Source organism: Astatotilapia calliptera, chromosome 23 (genome assembly GCF_964374335.1).
Source record: "Astatotilapia calliptera chromosome 23, fAstCal68.1, whole genome shotgun sequence".
Classification (NCBI taxonomy): Eukaryota; Metazoa; Chordata; class Actinopteri; order Cichliformes; family Cichlidae; genus Astatotilapia; species Astatotilapia calliptera.
Genome location: NC_137443.1, coordinates 11,365,445 through 11,390,017, shown reverse-complemented (window position 1 = coordinate 11,390,017; position 24,573 = coordinate 11,365,445). Strand labels below are relative to the sequence as shown.

At 44.3% G+C, this 24,573-nt stretch overlaps 1 protein-coding gene across 1 annotated transcript; it reads left to right on the top strand.

The window, feature by feature from the left end:
- Nucleotides 1-1,125: 1,125 nt before the first annotated feature.
- On the top strand, nucleotides 1,126-23,291 carry LOC113015713 (nardilysin-like). The gene is made up of 31 exons (XM_026157878.2): nucleotides 1,126-1,260; nucleotides 2,066-2,269; nucleotides 2,706-2,964; nucleotides 3,091-3,172; nucleotides 4,224-4,377; nucleotides 5,547-5,620; nucleotides 5,742-5,837; nucleotides 6,134-6,256; nucleotides 6,516-6,573; nucleotides 6,876-6,949; nucleotides 7,437-7,506; nucleotides 8,016-8,093; nucleotides 8,246-8,366; nucleotides 8,809-8,867; nucleotides 10,496-10,550; nucleotides 10,781-10,885; nucleotides 10,982-11,105; nucleotides 11,977-12,063; nucleotides 12,400-12,519; nucleotides 13,388-13,439; nucleotides 13,813-13,963; nucleotides 14,630-14,757; nucleotides 17,100-17,262; nucleotides 18,659-18,690; nucleotides 18,819-18,957; nucleotides 20,277-20,324; nucleotides 20,815-20,867; nucleotides 21,707-21,790; nucleotides 21,866-22,073; nucleotides 22,490-22,579; nucleotides 22,702-23,291. Exons 2-31 carry the CDS (start codon nucleotides 2,079-2,081, stop codon nucleotides 22,906-22,908), a joined length of 3,285 nt encoding a protein of 1,094 aa, XP_026013663.2. The 5' UTR covers nucleotides 1,126-1,260; nucleotides 2,066-2,078; the 3' UTR covers nucleotides 22,909-23,291.
- The last annotated feature ends 1,282 nt before the right edge of the window (nucleotides 23,292-24,573 follow it).

Genomic DNA, 24,573 nt, shown 5'->3' with positions numbered 1-24,573 from the left:
TTCTTAGAGAGTTCCTGTAAACTTGTTGTCTTATGGTTTGCTCCTGTTCGGGGAGAAGCACAAAGTGATTGTACAAAATATTGTGAATGTTTGTATATTATAGATCAGATTTAGTATAATAAAAATCACAATCTTTAATCAGAATGCGTGTCGCTTTTCTTTGGTAGAATACATACGTACGCAGTCGTCACCAGAGAATCTTTTAAAAATTACATAAATCTGCAAACAGTTCTGAAAGTTGTGTCGAACCTCTGTGCGATTTGCTCCACAGGGGTCTGCTGTATCACTCCTGTTCACTTCATAATCCTCTCATGGGTCACAACACCTACAGAAGAACTCTGGTGGTTCTGCAGAGGTTGGATATCAGTGATGTCCAGGAGGACTGTACAGAATGTGAATAAAAGCAGAGAGATGGTGGTCAGCTTCAGAACGAAGATTGGGATGGGTGTGAGTGTGTGTTGGAGAAGTATCTGAGTGTTTACATCAACAACAGGCTGAACTGGAGGGATGACATAAGAAGGAGACAAGCAGGCTCTGTTTCCTAGGGAAGCCAAGATCCTTCACTGTGTGTAGCAAAATGATGGACATGTTCTATCAGTCAATGAGTTCTGCTGGAGAAGCAGCGTATTCAAGCTGACATAGGGCGAGAGGCAGGGTATACGCTGGACAGCTCACCAGCCTGTGGCAGGTCTAACAGAGAGACAGAAAACCATTCAAGTCTAATTATTAATCATCAACTTCATACTATGGGGACAAAGCTAGAGTACCCGGACATGACATGTAACCACACAGAACAACCTCAGAAACATCATGGATTTGAACCCATGACCTTCTTGCTGTGAAGCAGCAGTAATAACCACCACACGTGGTAGTTATTATCTGCATTATTGTTTTGGCTGCTGTAACAGCTTAACTGTGGATTTTCGCAGGGTTAAAAAAATCAAATCAAATCAAAATACAGTCAGCCCAAACGATGCAACTTTTTACTTAAGAAAACAAACGTTTCTTTATTTTAATGACAACAATAACCGAGACTGTGACAAACAGGAGGCATCTATAATTTATTAATTATTATATTACTACCGGTACCCCCTTCCCCAGCATGTTTCTCGCACAAGCTTTACAGCTCGATTAGTGGCAACCAATCAGACGGCCAGTCTTCTGTGATTAACGTGACCTCAGCCAATCAGAGGCCTTGTTTTGACCAGCTGGGTAGTACCGGGCTACTTCTCTTAAACTTCGGCGGCTTCAAAGACGAAGGTGAGTGTTTTATTCCTCCTGGCAGGTAAAAACGGCTCCTATCGTCCGTATGTTGGAGTCCAAGTGAAGCTGCTCCCAGCTGACGGACACACAGCCTCCACCTACCCAGCCCGGGCGGCTGGCTGACGCTACTTCCGAGTATCTGGAGTAGCTAGCAGTCCGCTAACCGCTAGGATTAAAGTATATTGAATTTATTAGCTGTGAAACGAGCCGGCAGAGCCTCCACCTGAAGCTCACGGAGCTCGGTGTGTTTGCGGAGACGCCGTCGGCGGTTATATGGAGTTTGCTGCCTCGGTCAACCCGTTAGTGCCTCCGCTAGTTTCATAACGGGGAAGCTAGCAGTTAAATAAACTGGATTTCACATGAGCTTCCGCTCAATTTAAATCCTTGTTAACGTTCAACGTTGTTCTCGCGAGAGACGATGCCGAGTCACCAAAATTCCCTCATAAAATCTGATATTTACCTTTTACCGAAAACCCTTACTTGCTGAAATAAAACCCGAGGTACTTTTCAAAGCAGGAGGCGTTGTTCTTCAATTCGGCATTCATTTAATCTATATATAGTATTTTATTATTGGCTACTTGATGCTGATTCTTTCTGTAAATTAGGAGTTTAGTTTTATGTATGAAGTGATTCCAATAACATCCATGATTAAATAAAATCTGCACAGTCTGGATTCATGTTTCTCCCACGCTGTCCTAAAGAAAAGTGACCAGTTTATGCCGATTATCACAGTCAGCGCTGATACGTTTATTTCCAGTGAATTAGTCATTGATAACTTGTTAATGTGTGTGTCTCACTGTAGAGGACTCTCCAAAATGCCTCAGACCAGCAAATCGAGTGGTGCTGGTGCTGCCAGTCCAGCATCTGCGCCAGACCAAGGTGAGCCTCCGCCCCCAGAGGGCGCCAGGGCTCAGGTGGCTGCTGGAGACGGGGAGGAAAGAGCCACTGTAGATGACCAGGGAGACCCAGAGATCGTCAAATCACCTAGTGACCCAAAGAGATACAGGTGAGTGACACAAGCATTTATTCAACCCATGATGAGGGTTCAAATGCAACCAGAAAACTGCTGAGTCTAACTGACAGTTTAACCCCACAGACCTCCATTTCACATTTCAGGTGTTTGCTTCACAAGTGAACTCCTACCTGTGATTGGTTGAAACAAAAGTGTTCCAGCCAGTGAACTGTTAGAAATACTTTGTTTTGCCCCCCCCCCCCCCCCCCCAGGCTGTTATTTTTGTAAGGTCCTCCTGAAGGTTCATTTTATTTTTCATTTCAGAAAATTAGTGTTCGTTTCTGCATTTCTTTCAGGCTTTGCACTTTGTTTCTCTCAGTTTAGTCTGACGCCTCTCTGACAGGAACGTCAGTGTTTAAAGTTGTTACCTGAGATCCAGGTGTGACGTTACTTGAGCGTTCACTGTATAAACTCTTCTGGTCTCCTGCAGATACATCGAGCTGAGCAACGGCCTCCGAGCACTCCTCATTTCCGACTTCAGTGGGGCCGACGGGGAGGGAGGCGATGGAGAGTCGGCAGAGCAGGAGGAAGAGCAGGAAGAGGAGGAGGGCGGGGAAGAAGATGAAGGGGACTCAGGTGAGGGCTCAGAGGAGGAAGAAGGGGACAGAGCAGAGGAAGAGCAGGACAGCGACTTTGAAGAGCTGGAAGAGGAGAACCCAGTGAAGAAGAAGAAGAGCTCTGAGAAGCAGGTGGGTGTGTGGAGGATGGGTGATGAAGGCTCATCCTCTTCCTTGGAGTGTCTCTGAACAAAAACAGTTTAACTACGTCAGCTCTCTGTGACAGATCCACCGGCAGTGACCCTTATGTGTTTTCAGGCTGCAGCAGCTCTGTGCATTGGTGTGGGGAGTTTCAGTGACCCTGATGAGCTGCCCGGCCTCGCACACTTCCTGGAGCACAGTGAGTGTGAACGTCATCGCAAACATCACCTGAGCTTGTCTTACAAACGATCATCCATGGTTTTAATTAGAATAAAGCTTTATTAATGAGATGTTAAAGTCAATGAACAGTCATCATCAGGTGTCTGTTTCCAGCGTCAAACCTACCCACCCAAATCTACCCACTCTCACGGTGTGCTCACACCAAACACGAAGCAATCGTACACCTCGCCTCACTCACATGAATACAGCTGCGTTGGCCCTCACAGCCAACGAGACAAGGAGGAGTCCAGCCAACAGCTGGAATCAAATTAAACATCCATGTTTTCAGAAGGGATTGCAAAGTCCTCACTTTCCTCCACGTGCTTTCATTGTTGAATCGTGCAGCTCCAGCTATCCCTTAAACAGTGTCACTAAACCCCGCCTCACCGCCTCAGGAGAATCCTGATGATGCAGCACAAAGAGACTTTATTTCAGAAGCTAAAATGCAAATGCAAACTTGCCTCTGTTAGCAGTACCTGTTGTAAGTTATGAGTAAATAACATGAATTTACTGAAATCACTGGAGAAACTTTAATATTAAAATGCTGCCAAAATATTAGAAACATGCTTTTTTTCACTTGTATGAGTACTGCTGGAAAAAGAAGCTGTAAACGTGGTCAGTTCAGCCTGTGTGGCTTCGATCCGAGCCTCCAAAAGCTCATCAGGAAGTCCTCACTATGAGAAATGTTTAAAAAGCTAAAGACTTCCTGCTGCAAAGGGAACATCTGGGTGCACAAATCAGCACAGTCTGACTCTTACAGGTTGTTCTGACGTGTGGTGACGCGGCACTGACTTTTTAAGTGGTATTTCCCACGTAGCTGCTTTCACCAGCAGCCTGAAATAATCCAGACATCACCGTGAGGAGCCTCAAACATCTGAACGTTAACACGTTAACCTGCTGGACCTACAGACGATTACGTAGTTTAAACCCAGGATTGGGTCACAAGTTGCCAGGAGCTGCTGGCAACTTGTGATTGGCCAGCAGAGACATGCTCTGACCGCTCTGTGCTTCTTCCTCCTCCTCCCCCTCAGTGGTGTTCATGGGCAGTGAGAAATACCCGGCGGAGAACGGCTTCGACGCCTTCCTGAAGAAGCACGGCGGCAGTGACAACGCCTCCACAGACTGCGAGCGGACCATCTTTCAGTTCGATGTGCAGAGGAAGCATTTCAGAGATGCGCTCGACAGGTGAGCTCCTCGGGTTTCCTGTTACCTGCTGTTCCTGGGATCCGCTGTGAGCTTTCAGGCGTGTGAAGGCAGCGCCCTCGCTGCGAGCGGACGGAAGCTCTTTGGGCCATCTGGACCTCTGATGGGAGGTCAGCTGTTCACTGCAGACGCTGTGAGGTAACATTGTCCTGAGGCTGTTTTTAGAGCAGCGGACAGACGGACGGCTGAGGACACGAGCGATCTGGAGGATGGAGAAGCTGTTATACCCACTGTTTCCCGACATGTATTTGTGGTTCAGAAATATCAGAAACTGTTAAAAAGTTCCCACATTCTGCTTTCTCTGTGTGTACACTGCCAAAAACAGCTCTATTTGAAATAAGCCAAATACTCTTAAATCTGACAAAATTGTGTTGTTTTGAGAAGAAAAATCTGCCAGCAGCGGTTGCTCAAATCCAGGCCGGCCGCTCTCAGCTGTCAAATACAGTTCTTAAATTGAAAAGTTGTCTCGTTCTTCCAGAATAAGATTATTTTTCTTATTTAAAGAGTACGGTTAGATTAATTTGCTAATTTTAAGGAGCAACATTTGCTTTCCCCATTGGCAGATTTTTTTTTTTTTGTCAAAACAAAACAATTTTGTCAGATTTAAGAATATTTGGCTTATTTCAAGCAAAGCTGTGTTTGCAGTGTACCCTGTAACTGGTAAATAAAGCTGGAAATGAGCTGAAATATCTTATTGAGAAAAAGCTAGACATTTTTTTCTAGATTGAGCTTAATGTTCTTATGCAAAACTTGCTTGTTAAGAATATGAATAGAATAGAAAAAAAGTCCATAACCAAGGTTTTTTACTTTCTTGAAAATTGTTTTTTTGCAGTGTCGTCAGCTTATTTGTTTCCCATGTCCTCTGCTTGGCAGACATTTCCTTAACATTCAGGGACAAATGTTAACATTTCAAATGAAGAGGGTCGCCGTTTACAAAAAGGAGGAAAAGCAGCTTAACTGTTACACTCTTGCCGCCTGGTCGTTGTAAAAATCACACACATTAGTGTCATGAGCTTAAACTGTCCTATAACACACTGAGCTCTCCTACCAGACAAACTGTTGGACACAATATTTAAACTACACATATTGCTGCCTTTCTCAGTCTCAGCTGACACACCAGCTGTGGCTCTGACGTCCTGTCTGCGTTTCAGGTGGGCTCAGTTCTTCATCTGTCCTCTGATGATCGAGGACGCCGTCGACAGAGAGGTGGAGGCTGTCGACAGCGGTGAGTCCAAACATGTTTAAATATTAAAATCTGCCATACATTACGGCGCCCTCTCACGGTCTTCTCCTCCCTCTCTTTACATCTCCCTCTGTGATGTCACTTCCTGTCCTCTGATACTCAGAGTTTCAGCTGGCGAGGCCGTCCGACTCCCACCGGAAGGAGATGCTGTTTGGGAGTCTGGCCAAACCGGGACACCCGATGAGCAAGTTCTGCTGGGGTGAGAACACACACACACACACACACACACACACAAGCTGACTCCACTGGCTTTGTTTGATGGTTCAGTCTGATCAGGGCTCAGTAACAGGGAACGTTTCATGAAGGTGTAGTAACACGTTTTTAACAGATGTCTAAATCAGTGGGCTTGGGCTCATAGCCTGTAATCTGCTCGGTCTGTTTTCAGTTCTTTTGCTGCACCTGCTGCATTGTGTTTCCTGCCCAGGCAGACCTGCACACACTTGTTGGTTGTGGACAGATTTTTGTGTTTAACAGGTGTCGTTTTGTTCCTGTCAGGTAACGCTCAGACATTAAAGCACGAGCCCCGAGAGAAGCAGATCAACTCCTACGAGCGGCTCAGGGACTTCTGGAGGAGATATTACTCAGCTCAGTACATGACACTCACTGTTCAGTCCAAAGGTAACAGTAGAACCGCCACCATGCCGGTCTGTCACGTGTTTTCACTCTGAGTCTGTGGGCAGGACTTGTCCTGCTGATGAGCTGAGTTCAGCCTTGCACCTGTTTATTCCTAATGTGTCACAGAAAGCAGCAAAAACACAAAGTGCCAACAGACTGGACTGAACGCTGTTTATTTATAGAGTAAAGTTCAGCTTTAAACTGAAACTGCGGATAGAAACGAGCTCTGTAACAGCTGGATCACAGTGTTTGTGTTCTTCAGAGACTCTGGACACGCTGGAGGAGTGGGTGAGGGAGATCTTCATCAGGGTGCCCAACAAGTAAGACACACACAGACACACACACACAAATATTTAGGTGATGTCACATGTCTGCATCCAATCACGTGTTGCTGTAGAAACCCTGAACTTTGTTCTGTGTAGAATTAATAAACAGTGATCATCAGAATCTTTAAATGAATAAATGATGAGTTCTTTCATCAGTTAAACCTGTTGATCAGCTTCTTACCTGATCTGTTTAAAGTGAAGAGGTTTGATATTTATTGATATTGATTACTGGACAGAGTGCTGATCAGATGGATCAGTAATGGAAATTACGTCAACGTGCCTGTGTTTGTTTCCAGCGGTGAACCTCGACCTGACTTCTCTCACCTGCAGCAACCGTTTGACACGCCGGCCTTTAACAAACTCTACAGAGGTGACTCATACTGATTATTGATTTTTATGTCATGTTGTTGTTATTATTAGCAGCAATCCTTTGGTTATGAATATGAAGCATGAGCACCTGCTGCTTCCAGGTGTGTTTCCTGTCCCTGTTGTAGCACCTGGTTTATCACCTGTGGCTCAGCATCAGGTCGTCCTTAGTAAAACTGAGAGAGGCAGAAATCTGAATCTAAATCTAAACACCTCACAGTCAGGAGGAGACCCACTGCCTGATCAATACAGTTTATCAGAATCAATCTGTAATCACTAATGTCAATCTCTCGGGCTAATAAGACTATAACACTTAGATAACACTTCCCCTCTCTGACTGGCCAGTCTTCCATCACCTGACAGCAGAGTTCCAGGAAGTGAAGCCATTCGGTTTCCTCCCACATTGTTTCCATGGAGACGTCCTGAAACTCTGATAGTAATGATGTTTCAGTGAGAAATTAGGATTGATGAAGACTGCTTGTGTGTTGCAGTGGTGCCTGTGAGGAAGGTTCATGCTCTGACCATCAGCTGGGCCGTCCCGCCACAGGGGAAGCATTACAGGTGAGTCACTTTCTGACCTTTAACCCTCGACTGTTCAGCGCAGCTGGCTGGGATGTATCACAAGTTAAAGAGCAGGAGTCTCAGTCAGCTCGCACTCAGATTTCATTGCACAGCAATCACTGATCACCATTTTGATCGTAACACGCAGCCTGGCTAGTGCACGTGGCTGTTGTCTAACATCATAGTCACCATCAGTAAGACGAATCCTCAGTTTGAAGCTGTTTACTCTCCTGAATGAATCTGAAAGTTTTCCTTGTGCATCAGGAAATAGACCAATTCAGACGTGTTCTCAATCAGGAAATACTCAGAAAACACGATGACCACTCACTCGCTTTGACATCACTGAACTCTTAAATGCTTTATCCTCACATCATCGCAGACCGCCGTCACACAAAGCTTGTAGTGTTGAACGTCCGGTCTGATGTTTGTGTGTATGTGGATTGCGGCTCGGTCATTTGAAATGTTCACAGCTGAGTGTGTGAACACGTTTGTTTGTGTTCCTGTGTCAGAGTGAAGCCTCTTCATTACATCTCCTGGCTCATCGGACATGAAGGGACGGGCAGCATCCTGTCGCTGCTCAGGAAGAAGTGAGTCATGAAAACAGACGTGTGAATGAAGGAAGGCACTGCCCTGTGTGTGTGTTCTGTGTTTATAAGTGTGTGTGTGCGTGTGTGTGTGTGTGTGTGTGTGTGTGTGTGTGTGTGTGTGTGTGTGTGTGTGTGTGTGTGTGTGTGTGCAGATGCTGGGCTCTGGCTCTGTTTGGAGGAAATAGTGAGACCGGCTTTGACCAGAACACCACCTACTCAATCTTCTCCATCTCCATCACTCTCACTGATCAGGGCTACCAGAACTTCTACCAGGTACACACACATACATACATGTTGGGTTTTCATATGTTGCTTTCCCTAGCCCCTTACCGTAACCACAACCATAACCTAACTGTAACCCTGACACTAAAACCACATTTTGAGTCTCAAAAATGCCTTCAAACTTAAAAAACTTAAAAGATATTAAACTTCTAATTTTTGTCTTTATTTTTAGTTAGCACAGACCTTAAACACTTAAAGCTGTAAGCTAATGATAGTTATATAAGAGCAGATGCTGCTGGTGCAATAAGCTGTACGTTTTACGTCCAATGGATGATGATCTGATTAGTCGACTAATCGCAAAAATAATCGGTGACTAGTCGACTATCAAAATAATCGCTTGTGGCAGCCCTAATGCTCACACACACACAAAAATGTGTTTGCTGATGTAAAAGCTTAGGTTTGGGGCCTCACCGTGCTGCTGTTCTCTCTGCAGGTCGTCCACTTTGTGTTCCAGTATCTGAAGATGCTGCAGACTCTGGGCCCCCAGCAGAGGTCAGGCTTAAAAACCTAATTCCCATCTCAGCTGCAGACGTCCATAGACAATGCTTTCTAGGTCAAATCTGGTCATCATCATTTAAAAACAATTCTATTTAGGATTTATGTTGTTGTTGAAAGACTATAAGTCATCTTTGCAAGCTGTTCCAAAGGTGTGAATTTAGCCCAATTCCAGCTGTGACTTCCTGTTTTCCCTCTGAGCAGCTTCCTGTTGATTAGAGCTCTAATTGACATCTGATTGGCTCAGATGTAGAAGCTAAAATCTGTCACGTTTGGTTGAAAAGTGAGAGCTCAGCAGATGTCTCCATTACACCATTCTTCTGTTGAAAATCAGGTGTGTTGTTGCTGACATTGTATTTATGTATGATCACGCCACCGCACACCATCCACTCAGCGTCCACCGTCACTCATCTTTAAATCTACAAACATGTTTGTGTCGTTTCTCTTTTATCTCCATGTAAGTTTCTGTATCATTGTGAGCAGCATGCTGAGATGATCCATGCAATGATCCATGAGCGTCTGATAGTTTGAACTTACTGTTCCCTCGTCCTCGTGCGGCGTGTTGCTACAGCATTTAGTGAGGAAGAGGCATCCTCTCACTGAAAACCACACCCACACTGGACAGGAGATCTTTCTTCTACACATCACTTAACCTAAGTTGTCTATTTAGAGTTTAGAGACTCAGCTGCACATGCTCACATTCCGATACACCATACAGGCATCATACATGTTTTGCTCCTTTGTATCTGCTGTTGCAGTGCTGGATGTTCATATTAAACCGTAGTAATAACGAGGTCAGTGTATGTGTAGTAGTCTCTGTGAGCCAGCAGCTCAGATTGCTCGTTACCTCGGTGAACTGACATCACCGTGTCACAGATTTCTTTCAGACACGGCACGCTCAGAAATGAGAGAAGATCTACAGTTTCTGCTGCAGGTTCAGACTCTGGCGTGTTCAGATGGATCTGAGGAGGTTCAGGTTCAGTTTGTTTTTTAGAACTTTCACACTGGCCAGATGAGTGGGTTGTGCTAACAAGCTCCAGCCCCTCTGCAGGCTTTCAGAAGCTGTCCAATCAGAAGAAAGTTGTATTGGAGTGGGAGGAGCTAAAGCATCACTTTTCAGACAGGATGAACCGCAGGGCTAGACCCAGTTTAACATAAGGAAGGATTATTTTGAAGTCTGAGAATAAAACTGTGGAACGGCTTTAATCTAACTAACACTCATTAGATAAACTAACACTAACAGACACACAGTCTGCAGTACCACATCCAATCAGAGAATCCCATCTGAAATGAAAAGCACCGTAATTGGATCGATTTATTGTTAATTTTCTTCTGTAAAAGATGCTTAAACAGAACTTCAGTGAAGGGCAGAGTTCTTATCACACACTGAAGTCAGATGTTATGTGATGAGGGGACATGGCACTTCTGGTGGGAGGAGCCAGACACTTGTTGAGGAAGCTATGATGTCATCAAACTTTGTGAAAAATGACGTCCAGGAAAAAATCTTTTTAAGCGTTAATCTGGGACGAAGTCACCGAGCTCTGAGATTATTTTATTTTATCTGCTTTTATTTCTTTTTCTTTGTCTGAATGAAATCCTCTGTTTCTGCTTTCTTTATTTTTCAGGATCTATGAGGAAATTCAGAAGATCGAAGCCAACGAGTTCCACTACCAGGAACAGGTAGAGGTATTGCACCACAGACACACAGTCAGGCTGAAGTGATGTGAGCTCAGGGAGGAGAGCAGAGGCTGAAGGTAGACACTCAGAGGAGGAGAAGGCGCTTCGTCAGGGACAGCAGAGACAGAGTAGGACAGAAACGATAGAGCCAAGCGTTGTGTAACTCCTCATGATGAGCTTCACTCTTTACTGTCTTTCTCTGTGAAACGCTCACTTCCAATTGTGTTGGGCAGACGGATCCCATCGAGTTTGTGGAGAACATCTGCGAGAACATGCAGCTGTTTCCCAAACAGGACTTCCTGACCGGAGACCAGCTCATGTTCGAGTACGACCCCCAGGTGAGCATCACCGTGATCCGGATCTTGATCCAGAATCAGTGCAGTAATCTGTCCTGTGTAGAGTTTACGCTCTCAGTGAACTGTTTGTGTTGTCAGGTGATCAACGCCGCTCTGTCCCTGCTGAAACCCGACAGAGCGAATCTGCTGCTGCTGTCGCCGGAAAACGAAGGCTGCTGCCTCCTCAAAGAGAAATGGTTCGGTACCTGCTACAGCGTGGAGGGTACGACGCTTTAACCACAGCACAGTTACTCTGTTAGTCTGCACCAAGGAGCGCGTAGCTAAAAGCTAACCCTAACCCTGAGGCAGGGGGAGGTCGTCGTGTTGGGAGGGCATGAAGCGCTTATTATTTTCATCACTTAACTCACACAGACCATTTTTATACGCTACTATAGTAACATCAAACTTCACCTTCGAGAACGTGGAGGTCTGAGGTAAAACGACTGTTTAGTTTAGTTTTTCAGCAAACAGTTGAACAAAATAACAAAAAACGTTTGTGTGCATGAAGCTGCAAAATTTGTTGTGTCGACATTACTGATACATGCGATTTTAAATCATTTATGGAGTAAATGTCTGCTTTGAAACAGAGTAAAGCTGTGAAGGCGACTTTGAGTCCTACCTGTTTGTGTAAATGTCTCAAATTTAAAATAATAAATAACGTAATAATAAACGTACAGCAGCCTGATAACTCAAAATTTAAAAAAAGCCAGATCCAGTGTAATTTACACTAAATGCAAATCAGCTGTTTATGTTTTCATGTACAGCTGATTCGGCTGTGAACCAAACATGCTTGTGTTTGGGCTGTGAGAGGAGGAACATGCAAACTGCAGCACTCCTGTTTCTTCATCATAATAAAGATGACTGAAGAAATCTGCCGTTAAACCTGCTTCTTTGTTCACAAATGTCTTCATCATCGCCATTACTGCAAAGTCTTCACAGGAAACAGGAAGTGACCAGACAAGCCAATCAGAATTAAGTGGTGTGAAGTTAGCGCAGAGTTTAAAGTTTCAGGGGGTCCTCGGCGGTGACAGTCTGACCCTGTGACTGCTTCCTGTTTGTCGCTAAATGTGGGTGTGTTTGTTTTGTCTCGTCAGATATCCCAGAGGAGTGGGCTGAGCGCTGGGCTGGAGACTTCGAACTCAACCCTGAACTCCACCTGCCTGCTGAGAACAAATTCATCGGTCAGTGTGAACGCATTTGGCAGCTTCAGATGATGAATAGCAGCTCAGGCTGAGTCCACATCAAGCTGATTTAGGATCAGCTGAAGGCTGAAAAGTTCAGATGTGCATCTTAGACTCCTACAGCAAAGCCGGGAACAAGTTTCCAGCCTTCGGAGAAGTTTAGATCTGAAATCAGTCAGGATTTAAGAATTTAAATAACAAAAAAAAACAATTTCTACATCCTGTAACATCACAGCGTAAAGCTGTACATCAGTACGTTTCAGTGTTTCAGTCATCACAGCATCATTACTGACAACCAATAAACTCAATCTTCTGGGTTTTTTGTCGCTTCTGCAGCAACGGATTTCACCTTGAAAACGTCTGACTGTCCGGACACAGAGTATCCTGTGAGGATTGTGAACAGCGAGCGCGGCTGTCTGTGGTACAAGAAGGACAACAAGTTCAAGATCCCCAAAGGTGAGCTGGGCCGGCCAGGTCTGCTGATGGAGCTGAACCAGAAAAGGGAAACCAAAGTTTGGACCAACCAACAATTCAGAACCAAATAATCTCACGTTTACCTTCATGTAAGACAAAAAAGCCATCATGGTTTAGCCCCGCCCGGAATCCTCTCCTGCTGCCTGGTCTTTTGCGACTCTAACAGGACCAAAATGAAGTTTGTGTTTTAGTGATTTAGACCTAACACCAGAAACTTATCAGGACAGACTTTCCTGAGCTCAGAGGCAGCTGAGCAGGAGGGTCACTTCCTTATAGACTTCTGTCCAGACAGACTTCTTTTTACAACCAGAGGAGTCGCCCCCTCCTGGACATTAGAAAGGGTTGCTGTTTAAGGAAATGCTTCCACCTTTATTTACAGTCTGTGTCTGACAGTGAGCGAGTGCGGCAGAGTTAGAGGAGTTAATGTGCTAGTCTGACTTCTGCTGAGTCTGCAGCATCTTCAGGCACTGAGCACAAAGATGACGACCTGCAGAGTAAAAACTTTCAGTCAGTGTTTCAGTCCAAGTTTAAACCATAAATAAGATCTATACTGGTTTAATCAGACAGACCAGTTTAAACTATCCACCTGAAAACTGCTCAGGCATTAAAGCTCAATTTTATCAGGACATGCCTGATAGGAAGCAGGTGGAACAGCAGTGTCTTGTGGACACTTGATGTCATTACACTTTATCCAAATAAGAGTGATGCGGTGTGATGTCAACTCAATTAAAAACTGTATTTATACCTACAGTTACACAAAACACGAATCAGCAAGACAATAACGGCTGGAAACAGTCAGCTGTATCAGAATCTGTTTGGATAAATAATCACTGATGTGTTTTTATTTCAGCCTACATTCGCTTCCACCTGATCTCCCCGATGATCCAGAAGAGCCCAGAGAAGTAAGAGCCACCGACACACCTGAACATATTAGATCCACCTGCAGTGCAGCACAGTGTTACCTGGAAACAGTGACTGACACAAACATAGCTTTGTGTGCTACATATTCAGCATTTGTTAAATTTGAGCGGCACAGATGGAGAGTGGGCTGAGCCTCACTAAAGTCTCTAAATCTGTCGATGCAGTCACTGAGTTCTGAACAGAGAGGTGAGCAGAGCGTGGCGATCACAGCTCAGAGTGAGAGTTGCGCTCGGTCTGACGTGGTTCAAACGGACACGTAGAGAATTCAGATCTAGCAGTTCATTCACATTCTGAGATGATCACGATGATGATTATGATGATGAAGGTAACTCTCTCTCTTCTCCTCCTCCTCAGCCTGGTTCTCTTCGACCTCTTCGTGAACATCCTGGCTCATAACCTGGCAGAGCCGGCCTACGAGGCCGACGTGGCTCAGCTGGAGTACAAACTGGTGGCCGGAGAGCACGGACTGATGATCCGGCTGAAAGGCTTCAACCACAAACTGCCTGTGAGGAAACACACAGACACTCAGACACACACATTTTGGTATGAAGGTTATTCCTGCTCTGCATGAACCTGCAGAGTCAGCACTTGCAGCTCTGACAGTCTCCATCTCGGCTTTTATCTTCTTTATTCTGAAAACCAAAGATTGCAGGAAGTGTCCTGCAGATGAGCAGGTACTTATTTAGGCATTTATACTAAAGCTTTTTCTAAATTAACTTAAACTTCAATCATCACCAGTCACATGTGATAAACTACTGAAGGGTTGCCCCATAAAATAAAATCCCACCGTCTTCGTGTCACTGAATTCTCACAAACTTCAGGAACTGTGAGTGCCGGTCTCTCTGATAATTCAATTCAATTTTATTTATACAGCGCCTAATCACAACAACAGTCGCCTCAACACGTTCTATATTGTAGTATAGAGACCTACAATAACACAGAGAAAAAAATAATCTCCAAAAGATAAAAGTCTCTACAAAACACATGGGTGAGTGCTCTATGCAGGTCTCATCAGCTTTTTTGTTGTGGGCTTTTGCTGAGAGTAGTTCGATGCTACTTGACTGTGAGGGTATCTGTTAGTTAAAGATGAAAGCACACAATAATGAAGTTGGTTTGATATCTGCGAGTTGGAGTGTTAAACATCATTTCAGCTGCTTTGTTTTCCTTCCAGCTGCTGCTGCACCTGATCGTGGATCAGCTGGCAGACTTCAGCACCGAGCAGAGCGTCTTCACCATGTTCTCAGAGCAGCTGAAGAAGACCTACTTCAATATCCTCATCAAGCCGGACAGGCTGGGCAAGTACGTCCACACAGGCCTTTTGAGTTCAGTATCTAGAGGAGCGAGGGGTTGAACCAGTGATTAGTGGATGACCTTCTGAGGCACAGCTGCTCCTGAACCAGTTCTGTTCTGTTTTAACAGCAAATCGTGTCACATTTTAATAAGCTAATCAGAAACTTTTCCATCAAATAAACGATTCCCAGTGATTTCCATCAAGCTGTGTTCATGTTCTCTGCCCCGTGCTCAGTCAGAGCATGCTCACTGATGTCAATATGTGGGCTCGTACATTTAAGAAGATAAGATAAGATAAGATAGAACTTTATTAATCCCTCAGGTGGATTCCTCTGGGAAATTCGGTTTCCAAATAGCACAGCACCAACAGAGCACCAAAGTTACAGAATGTGAGCAGAATACCATATAAATACAGAGACATATATAAATAAAGAGTATACAAAAGGAATAAATAGGAATAAGAATACAAGGGAATTGCACATTTCAAGTATTGAAGTCTATTGCACCGTTGGTTATTAACAAAAAGTATTTCACAGTGAAAAGGCACTACAGCTTAGTTGTTCCCCCCTCCTTTGTCCTCCTGTTTCCCCTCCCTCTGCCCTCCAGAGAGGAGTTAAACAGTCTGATGGCGTGTGGGACAAAGGAGTTTTTAAGTCTGTTGGTTCTTGTCTTTGGGAGAAGCAACCTGTCACTGAACAGCTGTGCAGAGGATGCCCAGCATTGTCCATAATGTCCAGCAGGTTTTTTTTTTAGTGTCCTTTTCTCTGCCACTGTCACCAGAGTGTCCAGCTTCATGCCGACCACAGAGCCAGCCTTCCTGATTAGTTTTTCCAGGCTGGGCATGTACTCCTTTGCTGTGCTGCTCCCCCAGCACACCACAGCATAGAAAAGTACTCCAGCAACCACCGACTGGTAAAACATCCTCAGGAGCTTCCTGCAGATGTTAAAAGACCTCAGCCTCCTGAGGAAATACAGTCGGCTTTGGGCTTTTTTATACAGGTGCTCTGTGTTGCATGACCAGTCCAGTTTGTTGTCCACCCACAGCCCGAGGTACTTGTACTTGTTGACCACCTCCTCTCCCTCTATCTGAACCGGCAGTGGACCTGCTCTAGACCTCCCGAAGTCCACAACCAGTTCCTTGGTCTTCGAGGTGTTGAGTTGCAGGTGGTTTGTGTGACTCCATGTGACAAAGTTCCTCACCAGACTTCTGTACTCCTCTTCCTGATCATCCCAGATACACCCCATGATGGCTGTGTCGTCTGCAAACTTCTGAATATAGCATAATTCAGAGTTGTAGCAGAAGTCAGAGGTGTACAGGGTGAAGAGAAGAGGGGACAGCACAGTTCCCTGTGGTGCTCCTGCGCTGCTGACCACAGTGTCAGACGTGATGTCCTTCAGCCTGACATACTGTGGTCTGTCAATGAGGTAGTCGGCGATCCAAGCGACCAGGCAGGGGTCCACCTGCATCCTGTCCAGTTTCTCCTGGAGCAGACAGGGCCGGATGGTATTAAAGGCACTGGAAAAGTCAAGAAACAGGATCCTGACCATGCCTTTTCCCCCATCCAGGTGTGAGTGGGCTCTATGTAGGAGGTACAGGATGGCATCCTCCACTCCGACATCCGCCTTGTATGCGAACTGTAGTGAGTCCTGGGCATGCTGTAGCTTTTCACCTCCCGCTGTGCTGCTTTCATCTCCTCCTTCACTTTGCTCCTGAAAGCCTTCTTCTTCCTGTTGAGGACAGCCTTGACTTCCTGTTTTACCCACGGTTTGTTATTAGGATAACACCGTACCGTCTTAGCAGGGGCGACCGTGTCCACACAAAAGTTGAGGTAGTCTGTAAGACAGTGTGTCGCCCCCTCTATGTCCTCACCATGTTGGGCTCAGAAGCACATCCCAGTCTGTGGTGTCATAGCAGTCTCTCAGAGCATCCTCCTTTTCTGGGGTCCATCTCCTGATTAAGCGTGTTGTGACAGGCTGCCTTTGGACGAGGGGTGTGTATTGTGGCTGTAGGTAAACCAGGTTGTGGTCTGACTTCCCTAGTCTGACCTACTGTATGCATCTCTCACATTGACATACAGTAGGTCAATTGTCCTGTTGCTCCATGTGGGACAATTCACAAACTGGTGAAAAGCAGCCAGAGTAGAATCCAGTGTGGCATGATTAAAGTCTCCAGATATAATAATGAAAGCCTCGGGGTGTTGTGTCTGCAGTCTTGCTGTAACTGTGTGTATTTCCTCTGTATTTCTGAGGGTTTGATCAGTATCGGCTCCCAAACTGAGCATTTCCGGAGAGAGACTCCGTCTAAAGCGAAGCTGTAGGTGGATGTGATCAGTGTGGTGTTTCCTCTGCAGAGACATCCGTCTGCTGATCCTCGAGCACTGCCGCTGGTCCGTCATCCAGAAGTATCGCGCAGTCTCAAAAGGTCTCACTGTCGACGACCTGATGACCTTCGTCAGAGGGCTGAAGGCAGAGCTTTATGCTGAGGGGCTGGTGCAGGGAAACTTCACTAGTGCGGTGAGACACACACACACACAGACTTGTTTTCATATAGTGAGGACATCTAAGGCTACGTTCACACTGCAGGTCTTAATGCTCAAATCCGATTTTTTGATCAAATCCGATTATTTTGTCTGCTTGTTCACACTACAAATAAAATGCGACAGCAAACGCTCTCAAGTGTGAACGCTCAAAGCGGCCCGCATGCGCAAAAGAAGACGTCACACACAACGCGCTCTGTTTAGACCCAGAGCAAACAGTATTGTTTGACAGATGGCCCTTAATATAAAGACTTCGGACTTCACGTTTCCCAATTTTTTTGCTTTAAGTTATTTTGTTATTTACATAATAATAATGTAGATAACCTAATAATTATCCTTATTGCTGTTAGAGGAGCGGTGCTTCAAAGGATAGTTGGTGATTTCTGTCAGAATCTGCAGATTATTCAGTACAAATAAAATGTTCACGTTTCTCCAACGTTGTCTTCCCAGCAGTTTCACTGACATCTACACGGGATGGCCAGGAAGCGTTCGCGATGTCTTCTTGGGCGCTTCTCCGGCGCTGATAATTGGCGTCTGTCTTGTGTCAGTGACGTAAAAGACGGATTTAATGCGACTTCACCATTCAAACAGCAGTCGCTTTCTAAAACATCGGATATGTATCAGTACCACATACGAAAGTGAGCCAGATCGGATTTGAAAATATCGGATTTGTGCCGTTCACACTGTCATACCATGATCGGATATGGGTCGCATAGGGTCAAAAAAAGCGGATTTGATGTGCTTTCGCCTGCAGTGTGAACGTAGCCTAATTGACATAATACTTTCCCTAGCCGGTTACCCTAACCATGAAAAATGAATGACTAATCCTCAGCTTAAACCTAAATTTAACCATAACCCGACTGTAACTCTGACACTAAAACCACATTTAGAGTCTGAAAAAGGCCTTCAAACTCATGGGGAAAGGGCATTTTGTCCTCAAAAGGGCTGTTGGTCCCCACAAGTATAGTAGCATTCCAATTTTTGGTCCTCACAAGTATGTATAAACATGGTTCACATAGACAAACACGCACACAGAGCTGAGGTTAAAGGTAAAGTCTGTCAGCGTGTATCCTGGGACTGAGTTCCTCCTAAACAATATGCATCAAAACAGATAAAACCTCCACAGCGGCGCTGCTATACAAGAAGAAGAAACAGGAAGTACAGAAAATGCTGTTTTCTCTAGGAAGTTTTTTTTTTTTTTTAAACTCTAGAATCTCTGCTTCTCTAAGTCCTGATTGTGTCTTCAACCGCAACAGGTTACAAAGATCGAGGTGTGTTGAAACGCCACCGATGTGCAGATCAGAATCAAGTAGAAGAATATTTAGTTCAGGTTGAAGGTCTAAGCTCACTGATGATGTCATTTCCTCCCACAGGAGTCCAAAGAGTTTCTGCGCTACTTCACTGAGTGAGTATCTGCTGCTGTTCATCAGTTCACAGAGACATCTTCAGTCCTCTAAATGACGTCAGCGAGGTTTTACAGATTCAGGGAAGAGTTCAGCTTTCTGCTCTGATGTCACACCAACCTGTGTGCAGGAAGCTGCAGTTCCAGCCGCTGCCTGCAGACGTCCCCGTGCTGTTCCGGGTGGTGGAGCTGCCGCTGAAACATCATCTCTGCAAAGTGAAATCTCTCAACAAAGGAGACGCCAACTCTGAGGTCACCGTCTACTACCAGGTAAAAAAAACAAAAAACACAACACCACAGAACTGCTGATTCCCGCTTTGTCCAATAGGGGGCACTCTCAAGCTCGTCCAGAATGAACAAAACTGTAAATTTCATGATGTTCATCCTGGTTTTGATAGAAGAGCTCAAGACAACAGATATAATTCTATTTTTTATATTTTTGTGGTTTTATTTCAGTAAAATGCCTTAGTGCGAGTATCGGGGACATCACAGCGCCACAAGTTGCTTTACAGCATCCTCTATTTTACAGTTTTTTACAGACGCTAGGACACATTTCTCAATACTTAGGTCACTTTTGCAAAACTCCTCACACAGTGAGCACAACAGAAGTCTATGTGGGCTAAACTGAGGATCAGTTATCATTGTTTTGGCACGAAATGCATTCAATGACTACATCTCTCAAATTTCATGAATTATTTTCTCACTCAGACACAACAACTGCCAAAAATCTTTGTACGTACAGGACATTTTGCATGTACTTACATACTGTTTTCAAAACTGTTAAACTTCAAAACAATAACACAATGCAAAACTGAATAAGACAGCAAAATTCAACAGCAATATTTTATTGAAACATATTTTAAATCTAAAAATGCAGTTTAACCAGCCACAGCTGATTCTCATTGTAGATGAACATCTACACAGTTGTTACTCCTTCAATTTCATTACAAAAGGAGATAACTGCTGAATAGGTTTGTTTTGTGATGTAAACATGGACCCAGCCAGAAATGGAGAAGATTAGCATTACTATTGTATGTGTATCAGTGGATGGTGTGTATACAAATTCTTGTATTTTGGGATTACTTAGTGCAAAAAAATAAAAATACATAAACAAATATTAACGAATTCTGCATGATGTCTGATTCATTCCAGTAACATATATTGAAATTATAAACAGAGATGTGTCCTTGTTTTACACAGGAAAACACTGTGTAATGCTATATGTTGTTAGTGTTTTTTAGGTCATTGTTTTGTGGGTGACAAAGTGTGTTTGTCGGCTGTCAACCTTTGCTAGTGTTCTGGAGGAATGTTTTTATTTGAGACCTGAATGAAGTGTTTTGGTAGTTGTAGTGCATTTTGAATGTGGAATGAACTGCTTTGCCAAGCTGACGGTCAGTTAGGAGGATTGTGTGAAGAGTTTTGCAAAAGTGACCTAAGTATTGAGAAATGTGTCCTAGCGTCTGTAAAAAACTGTAATTTGGGGCATGAAGCCAGCAGCGGTCTCCTGATAGTATCACCTTCAATCACAACCAGCTGCTTCCTGCTGGGCTTTAATTGTGTGTGTGTGTGTGTGTGTGTGTGTGTTGCAGTCCGGGCTGAAGAAGCTCAGAGAGCACGCTCTCATGGAGCTGATGGTGGTGAGTGTCGCCTCAAACACTGAACACAAGTTTAACATTTAGAAGCAAATTGAATAAATCCAGATCGTTCAGGTTCACAAAGTTCTGTGACTCCGCCCATAAGAACCTGTAGCCGATGTAAAGATGGACGATCACCCCTCTAAGGTCGTCTCCCTGTACACCTGCTCTGACCACTCACCCTGTGATTTGACCTCAAACACGTTCGCAGAGCAAACACGAGCCTCTGCTCTGGTGAGGAAGGGGCGGTCAGCACAGGACTAACAGGAAGATATTTAAAAGGTTCAGAAGAGACCGCCTTCAAGGAAAGATCATCCAGGTTTAAGCAAGTGGGGTTTTTAAATCTGGGTGAAGTGATGAAGCTTTTAGATCACACCTCATACACATTAATTTTATCAAGCTAACACCTGTTCACTGGTACGTATTCTGACTGAAACTACAGGAAGTGAACTCATTACAGCTTCCTGTTTGAAGTTTATGTGTGTGTTCACAGATGCACATGGAGGAGCCCTGCTTCGACTTCCTGAGGACGAAGGAGACGCTGGGGTGAGTGTTCTTCCGGTTAACTGTCACACTGATTCAAACCACAGCATCAATGGGCCTTGACCCATTGTTGTGATCTGTACGCTCGAGTGGGATGGCCTTCGTTGTCCTCCAGGAGGTTTGTTCACTGGTGCATCTTTATTTATAAGGCCCTGCTTGGACAAATGCCCACCTACATTTGCGATCTGCTCACACGGAGGAGTACTGTTTCTTACAGCCTGCGTTCAAGCGATCTTTTTTTGCTCAATGTTCCATTTGCAAGAACTGAACTGGGAAAGAGGGCTTTTACTTATGCTGCCCCTTTCACATGGAACATGATGCAAAAAGACTGGAAGATAGCAGATCTTATTTCATTAAATGCTTTTAAGTCCAGATTGAGAGAGCCAGAGAAAAATGTTTTTAAAATGTAATTGTTATTTATAATATGTATGTAACTTTGTAATTTCAACATGTTGTCGCGTCTTGGCCAGGACTCCCTTGAAAAAGAGGTTTTTAATCTCAATGGGACTTTTCCTGGTTAAATAAAGGTTAATAATAATAATCATCATGTTGATAAAGCAGGTTTCCTGAAACAGGTTCCCATAGCAACACAATCACTGATAATGAGAACCTCCATCAGTGAACAACTCTCCACCCTGAGCCAACAGGAAAGGAGATCCCACCTTAACGTCAGCTGAATAAAATCAGAAACCTTTAATAACAAACGATCACGTGTTCATATCTGTGTCACACAGACTGGAGTGTGAGCTGCTTTTACATTCAAAGAAACAGCAGGGGGCGCTAAAACGCAGAACTCCCCACATCATCACTGAGTTTTTAACTTGCTGACCTCTGACTTCCAGGTACCAGGTGTACCCCACCTGCAGGAACACGTCGGGTGTGCTTGGATTCTCCGTCACCGTGGAAACTCAAGCCACAAAATTCAGGTGAGGATACCTGTGTGAATTTAGCTGAGGTTTTCAGGTGAGCCAGTTTAATGCTTCTATTGGTCCTCCTCACAGCTCCGAGTTTGTCGAGGCAAAGATCGAGGAGTTCCTGGTGAGTTTCGGTGAGTGTCTGTCGGGTCTGAGCGACGAGGCCTTTGGGACTCAGGTGACGGCGCTCATCAAGCTGAAGGAGTGCGAGGACGCACACCTGGGGGAGGAGGTGGACCGCAACTGGTTCGAGGTGGTCACGCAGCAGTACGTCTTCGACCGGCTCAACAAGGAGGTGACGCTCATGTTTCTGCATCTGCATGTTACTTTACCAACATCCACCCATCCATCCACCTAGTCTCTTTTCTGTTTATGTAATTCAGGGTTGCAGTGGAGGTGGAGCCTATCCCAGCTAAGTTGAGATGGATGAATGTGAATCTTACCAGAAGTCATGCTATGAAGTTTTCTCTCAGCACGTTCTACAGGCTCAGGTTTAACCAAACCAGCCAGTGACCGTGCCAGTGCTGGTGAATGGCCTACCGACCACTCACTCTTACAGCTGGGATGGGCTCCTCCTTCCCTGAAACTCTGAACTGGAGAAAGGAAAGGGATGGATGGATCTATTGCGAGTTTGTCCCGGGAATTTGATGCTGAGAGGCTGTGTTGCTGGTTCTGGTCCCAGTTGATGACCGACTGTGGTTTGCGTTGCAGATTGAGGTTCTGAAGACGTTCACCCAACAGGAGCTGGTCTCCTGGTTCCTGGAGCACAGAAACAACAGCAGCAGGAAGCTCAGCGTGCATGTGAGTAAACAGGAAGCAGTATTTCTCTCTGAGCTGCGTTTGTAAGAAACAAGCTGTTTCAGTAAAGTTGAGTTGTTAAAGTCACACTCTTTATTTTCCTTCCTGTTCCTGTTTGCACTCAGGTGGTCGGCTTCGGCGTGGAGGAAGGTGATCAGAGCACCGCCTGCAGCCCAGATTCTGCTACCTCGTCCTCGGCCTACGGTGAAGTGAGCGAGCTGACATTTGTGCCGACCTCGTCGCCATCTCTTCAGGACACCACGCTCATCACCGACATCAGAGCTTTCACCTCCTCCCTCCCCCTCAACCCCTACCACAAAATCATCAACTAGGCTCCACCCCATAAAAGTGAAACACCTACTGATTGGTCATGTTTCTGCTGTGTCCTTTTCCTCTCTGTGATTGGTTACAACAGTGCTACATTCACTTCTTGTGGGAACTAATATGCTCTGAGAATCAGATTTCAGGTCAGTTTTGGACAAAGAGTCCAGAAAAACTACAATCATGGCACCTTCATGGGTCCGATGAAATTCCCCTCCTTGTAGCTTTCAACTGTGAAATAATGATTTTTCCCACAAGACATGAATGCAGCGTGATGACTCAGGGCTGTGGTATCAATAAAGTCATTATTTTATTTGTAAACACACACGTGTTCTTCCTGTTATGCTCACTCCATGCTTCAGTTTGTCCTTCAGTAATAAAACATTTAAAGACATTTCATATTTCATCTCCAACTTCTTGTTTTCATTTGGAAAGAAATCAGAAATAAAGCAGACAAAAAAGGCAATCATTGACCTCCCTTAATATCACTGACTATAAAAACTATAATAAATCCTCAGATTTTTGGAATCCTGCAGTTTAGAAATTGGAATAACCACTAATAAAAATAACTCTTAGCTAGAATATGAGCTTAAATGAGTGGGAGTACATGCAGTGTTAAGCTTAACATATGCTTGGATAATGTGAAAGGACGCACAGGAGAACTGTTTCTTCTTTCTCGCCTTTTTATCCCCAGTAGTCCACACATTTATCACCGTATTTGATTCGTTGTTTTATTAGTTATTTAGGTAGTCTGATAACCTTTTTAAAAAGGCGCCAAATGCAACAATCTCATTACTTAAGTTTACTGTTAATATAATCAGACAATGGACTCAGCCTGATCACCTCAGAGGGTCACAGCTCCATTTCAATGCAGTGGACTAAATGTCCTTGAGCAGCACAAACACTTCTCTAACCAGTCGGAGATGAATTTGCATTGCGTTTTTTCCTGCACTGCTGTGCCGGCACGCCACTTGCCTGTATATATTTGTGTTTGTTTAATTGATTTTATGAGAAAATTACATTTGAAAAAAGTGCCACATATATGTGGCACATATATATAGATATATATGTATATATATCTATCTCTCTCTCTCTCTCTCTCTCTCTCTCTCTCTACATATATATATCTATATATACATATATAGATATATATATACAACAGTGAAAAAAACCCAAATCAAAGTAAAAATAAAGTTAGCTAAAAAACAGTAAAACTAAGACTGACATCGTAAAGTACACTTTAACTTTGAGGAATACAGCTACTTGAAGTCATAATACAAACGTGTGTTTGTGATCTTAAGCCCGACAGGTGTGTTTACCTGTCATTATGTGGATTAGCAAGCGTAGATGGCGTTTCAGAAAAAAGGGCCCAAATGCAAATGCAGGACTGGTCCTAGGAAAAAGGCGAGCCAGATGATAATACATAAATACCCATTGAGTCCAAGTAGTACCGAGTTAAATGTACATACAACTTGTTTAAAACACGTGTATGAGCTCAAACATTTAGTAAAACAAAACCCACCTAATGCATCAACCAAAAAACAAAAAGCAATACAAAAACTGGACACATGGATGAACACAACACAATGATCCCTTAGTGACTGTTCCACAAGTATTTCGTCTTTCCTTTGAAGTTTGCAAGACAGCAGTTAAAAATTCTTTAAAGAAAAATGAGT

Coding starts and splice junctions, on each gene's coding strand:
- LOC113015713 (XM_026157878.2), top strand. CDS start 2,079: ATGCCTCAGACCAGCAAATCGAGTGGTGCTGGTGCTGCCAGTCCAGCA. Junction 5,838..6,133: donor GATGAGCAAGTTCTGCTGGG/GTGAGAACACAC, acceptor TGTTCCTGTCAG/GTAACGCTCAGACATTAAAG. Junction 21,791..21,865: donor ACTCAAGCCACAAAATTCAG/GTGAGGATACCT, acceptor TCCTCCTCACAG/CTCCGAGTTTGTCGAGGCAA.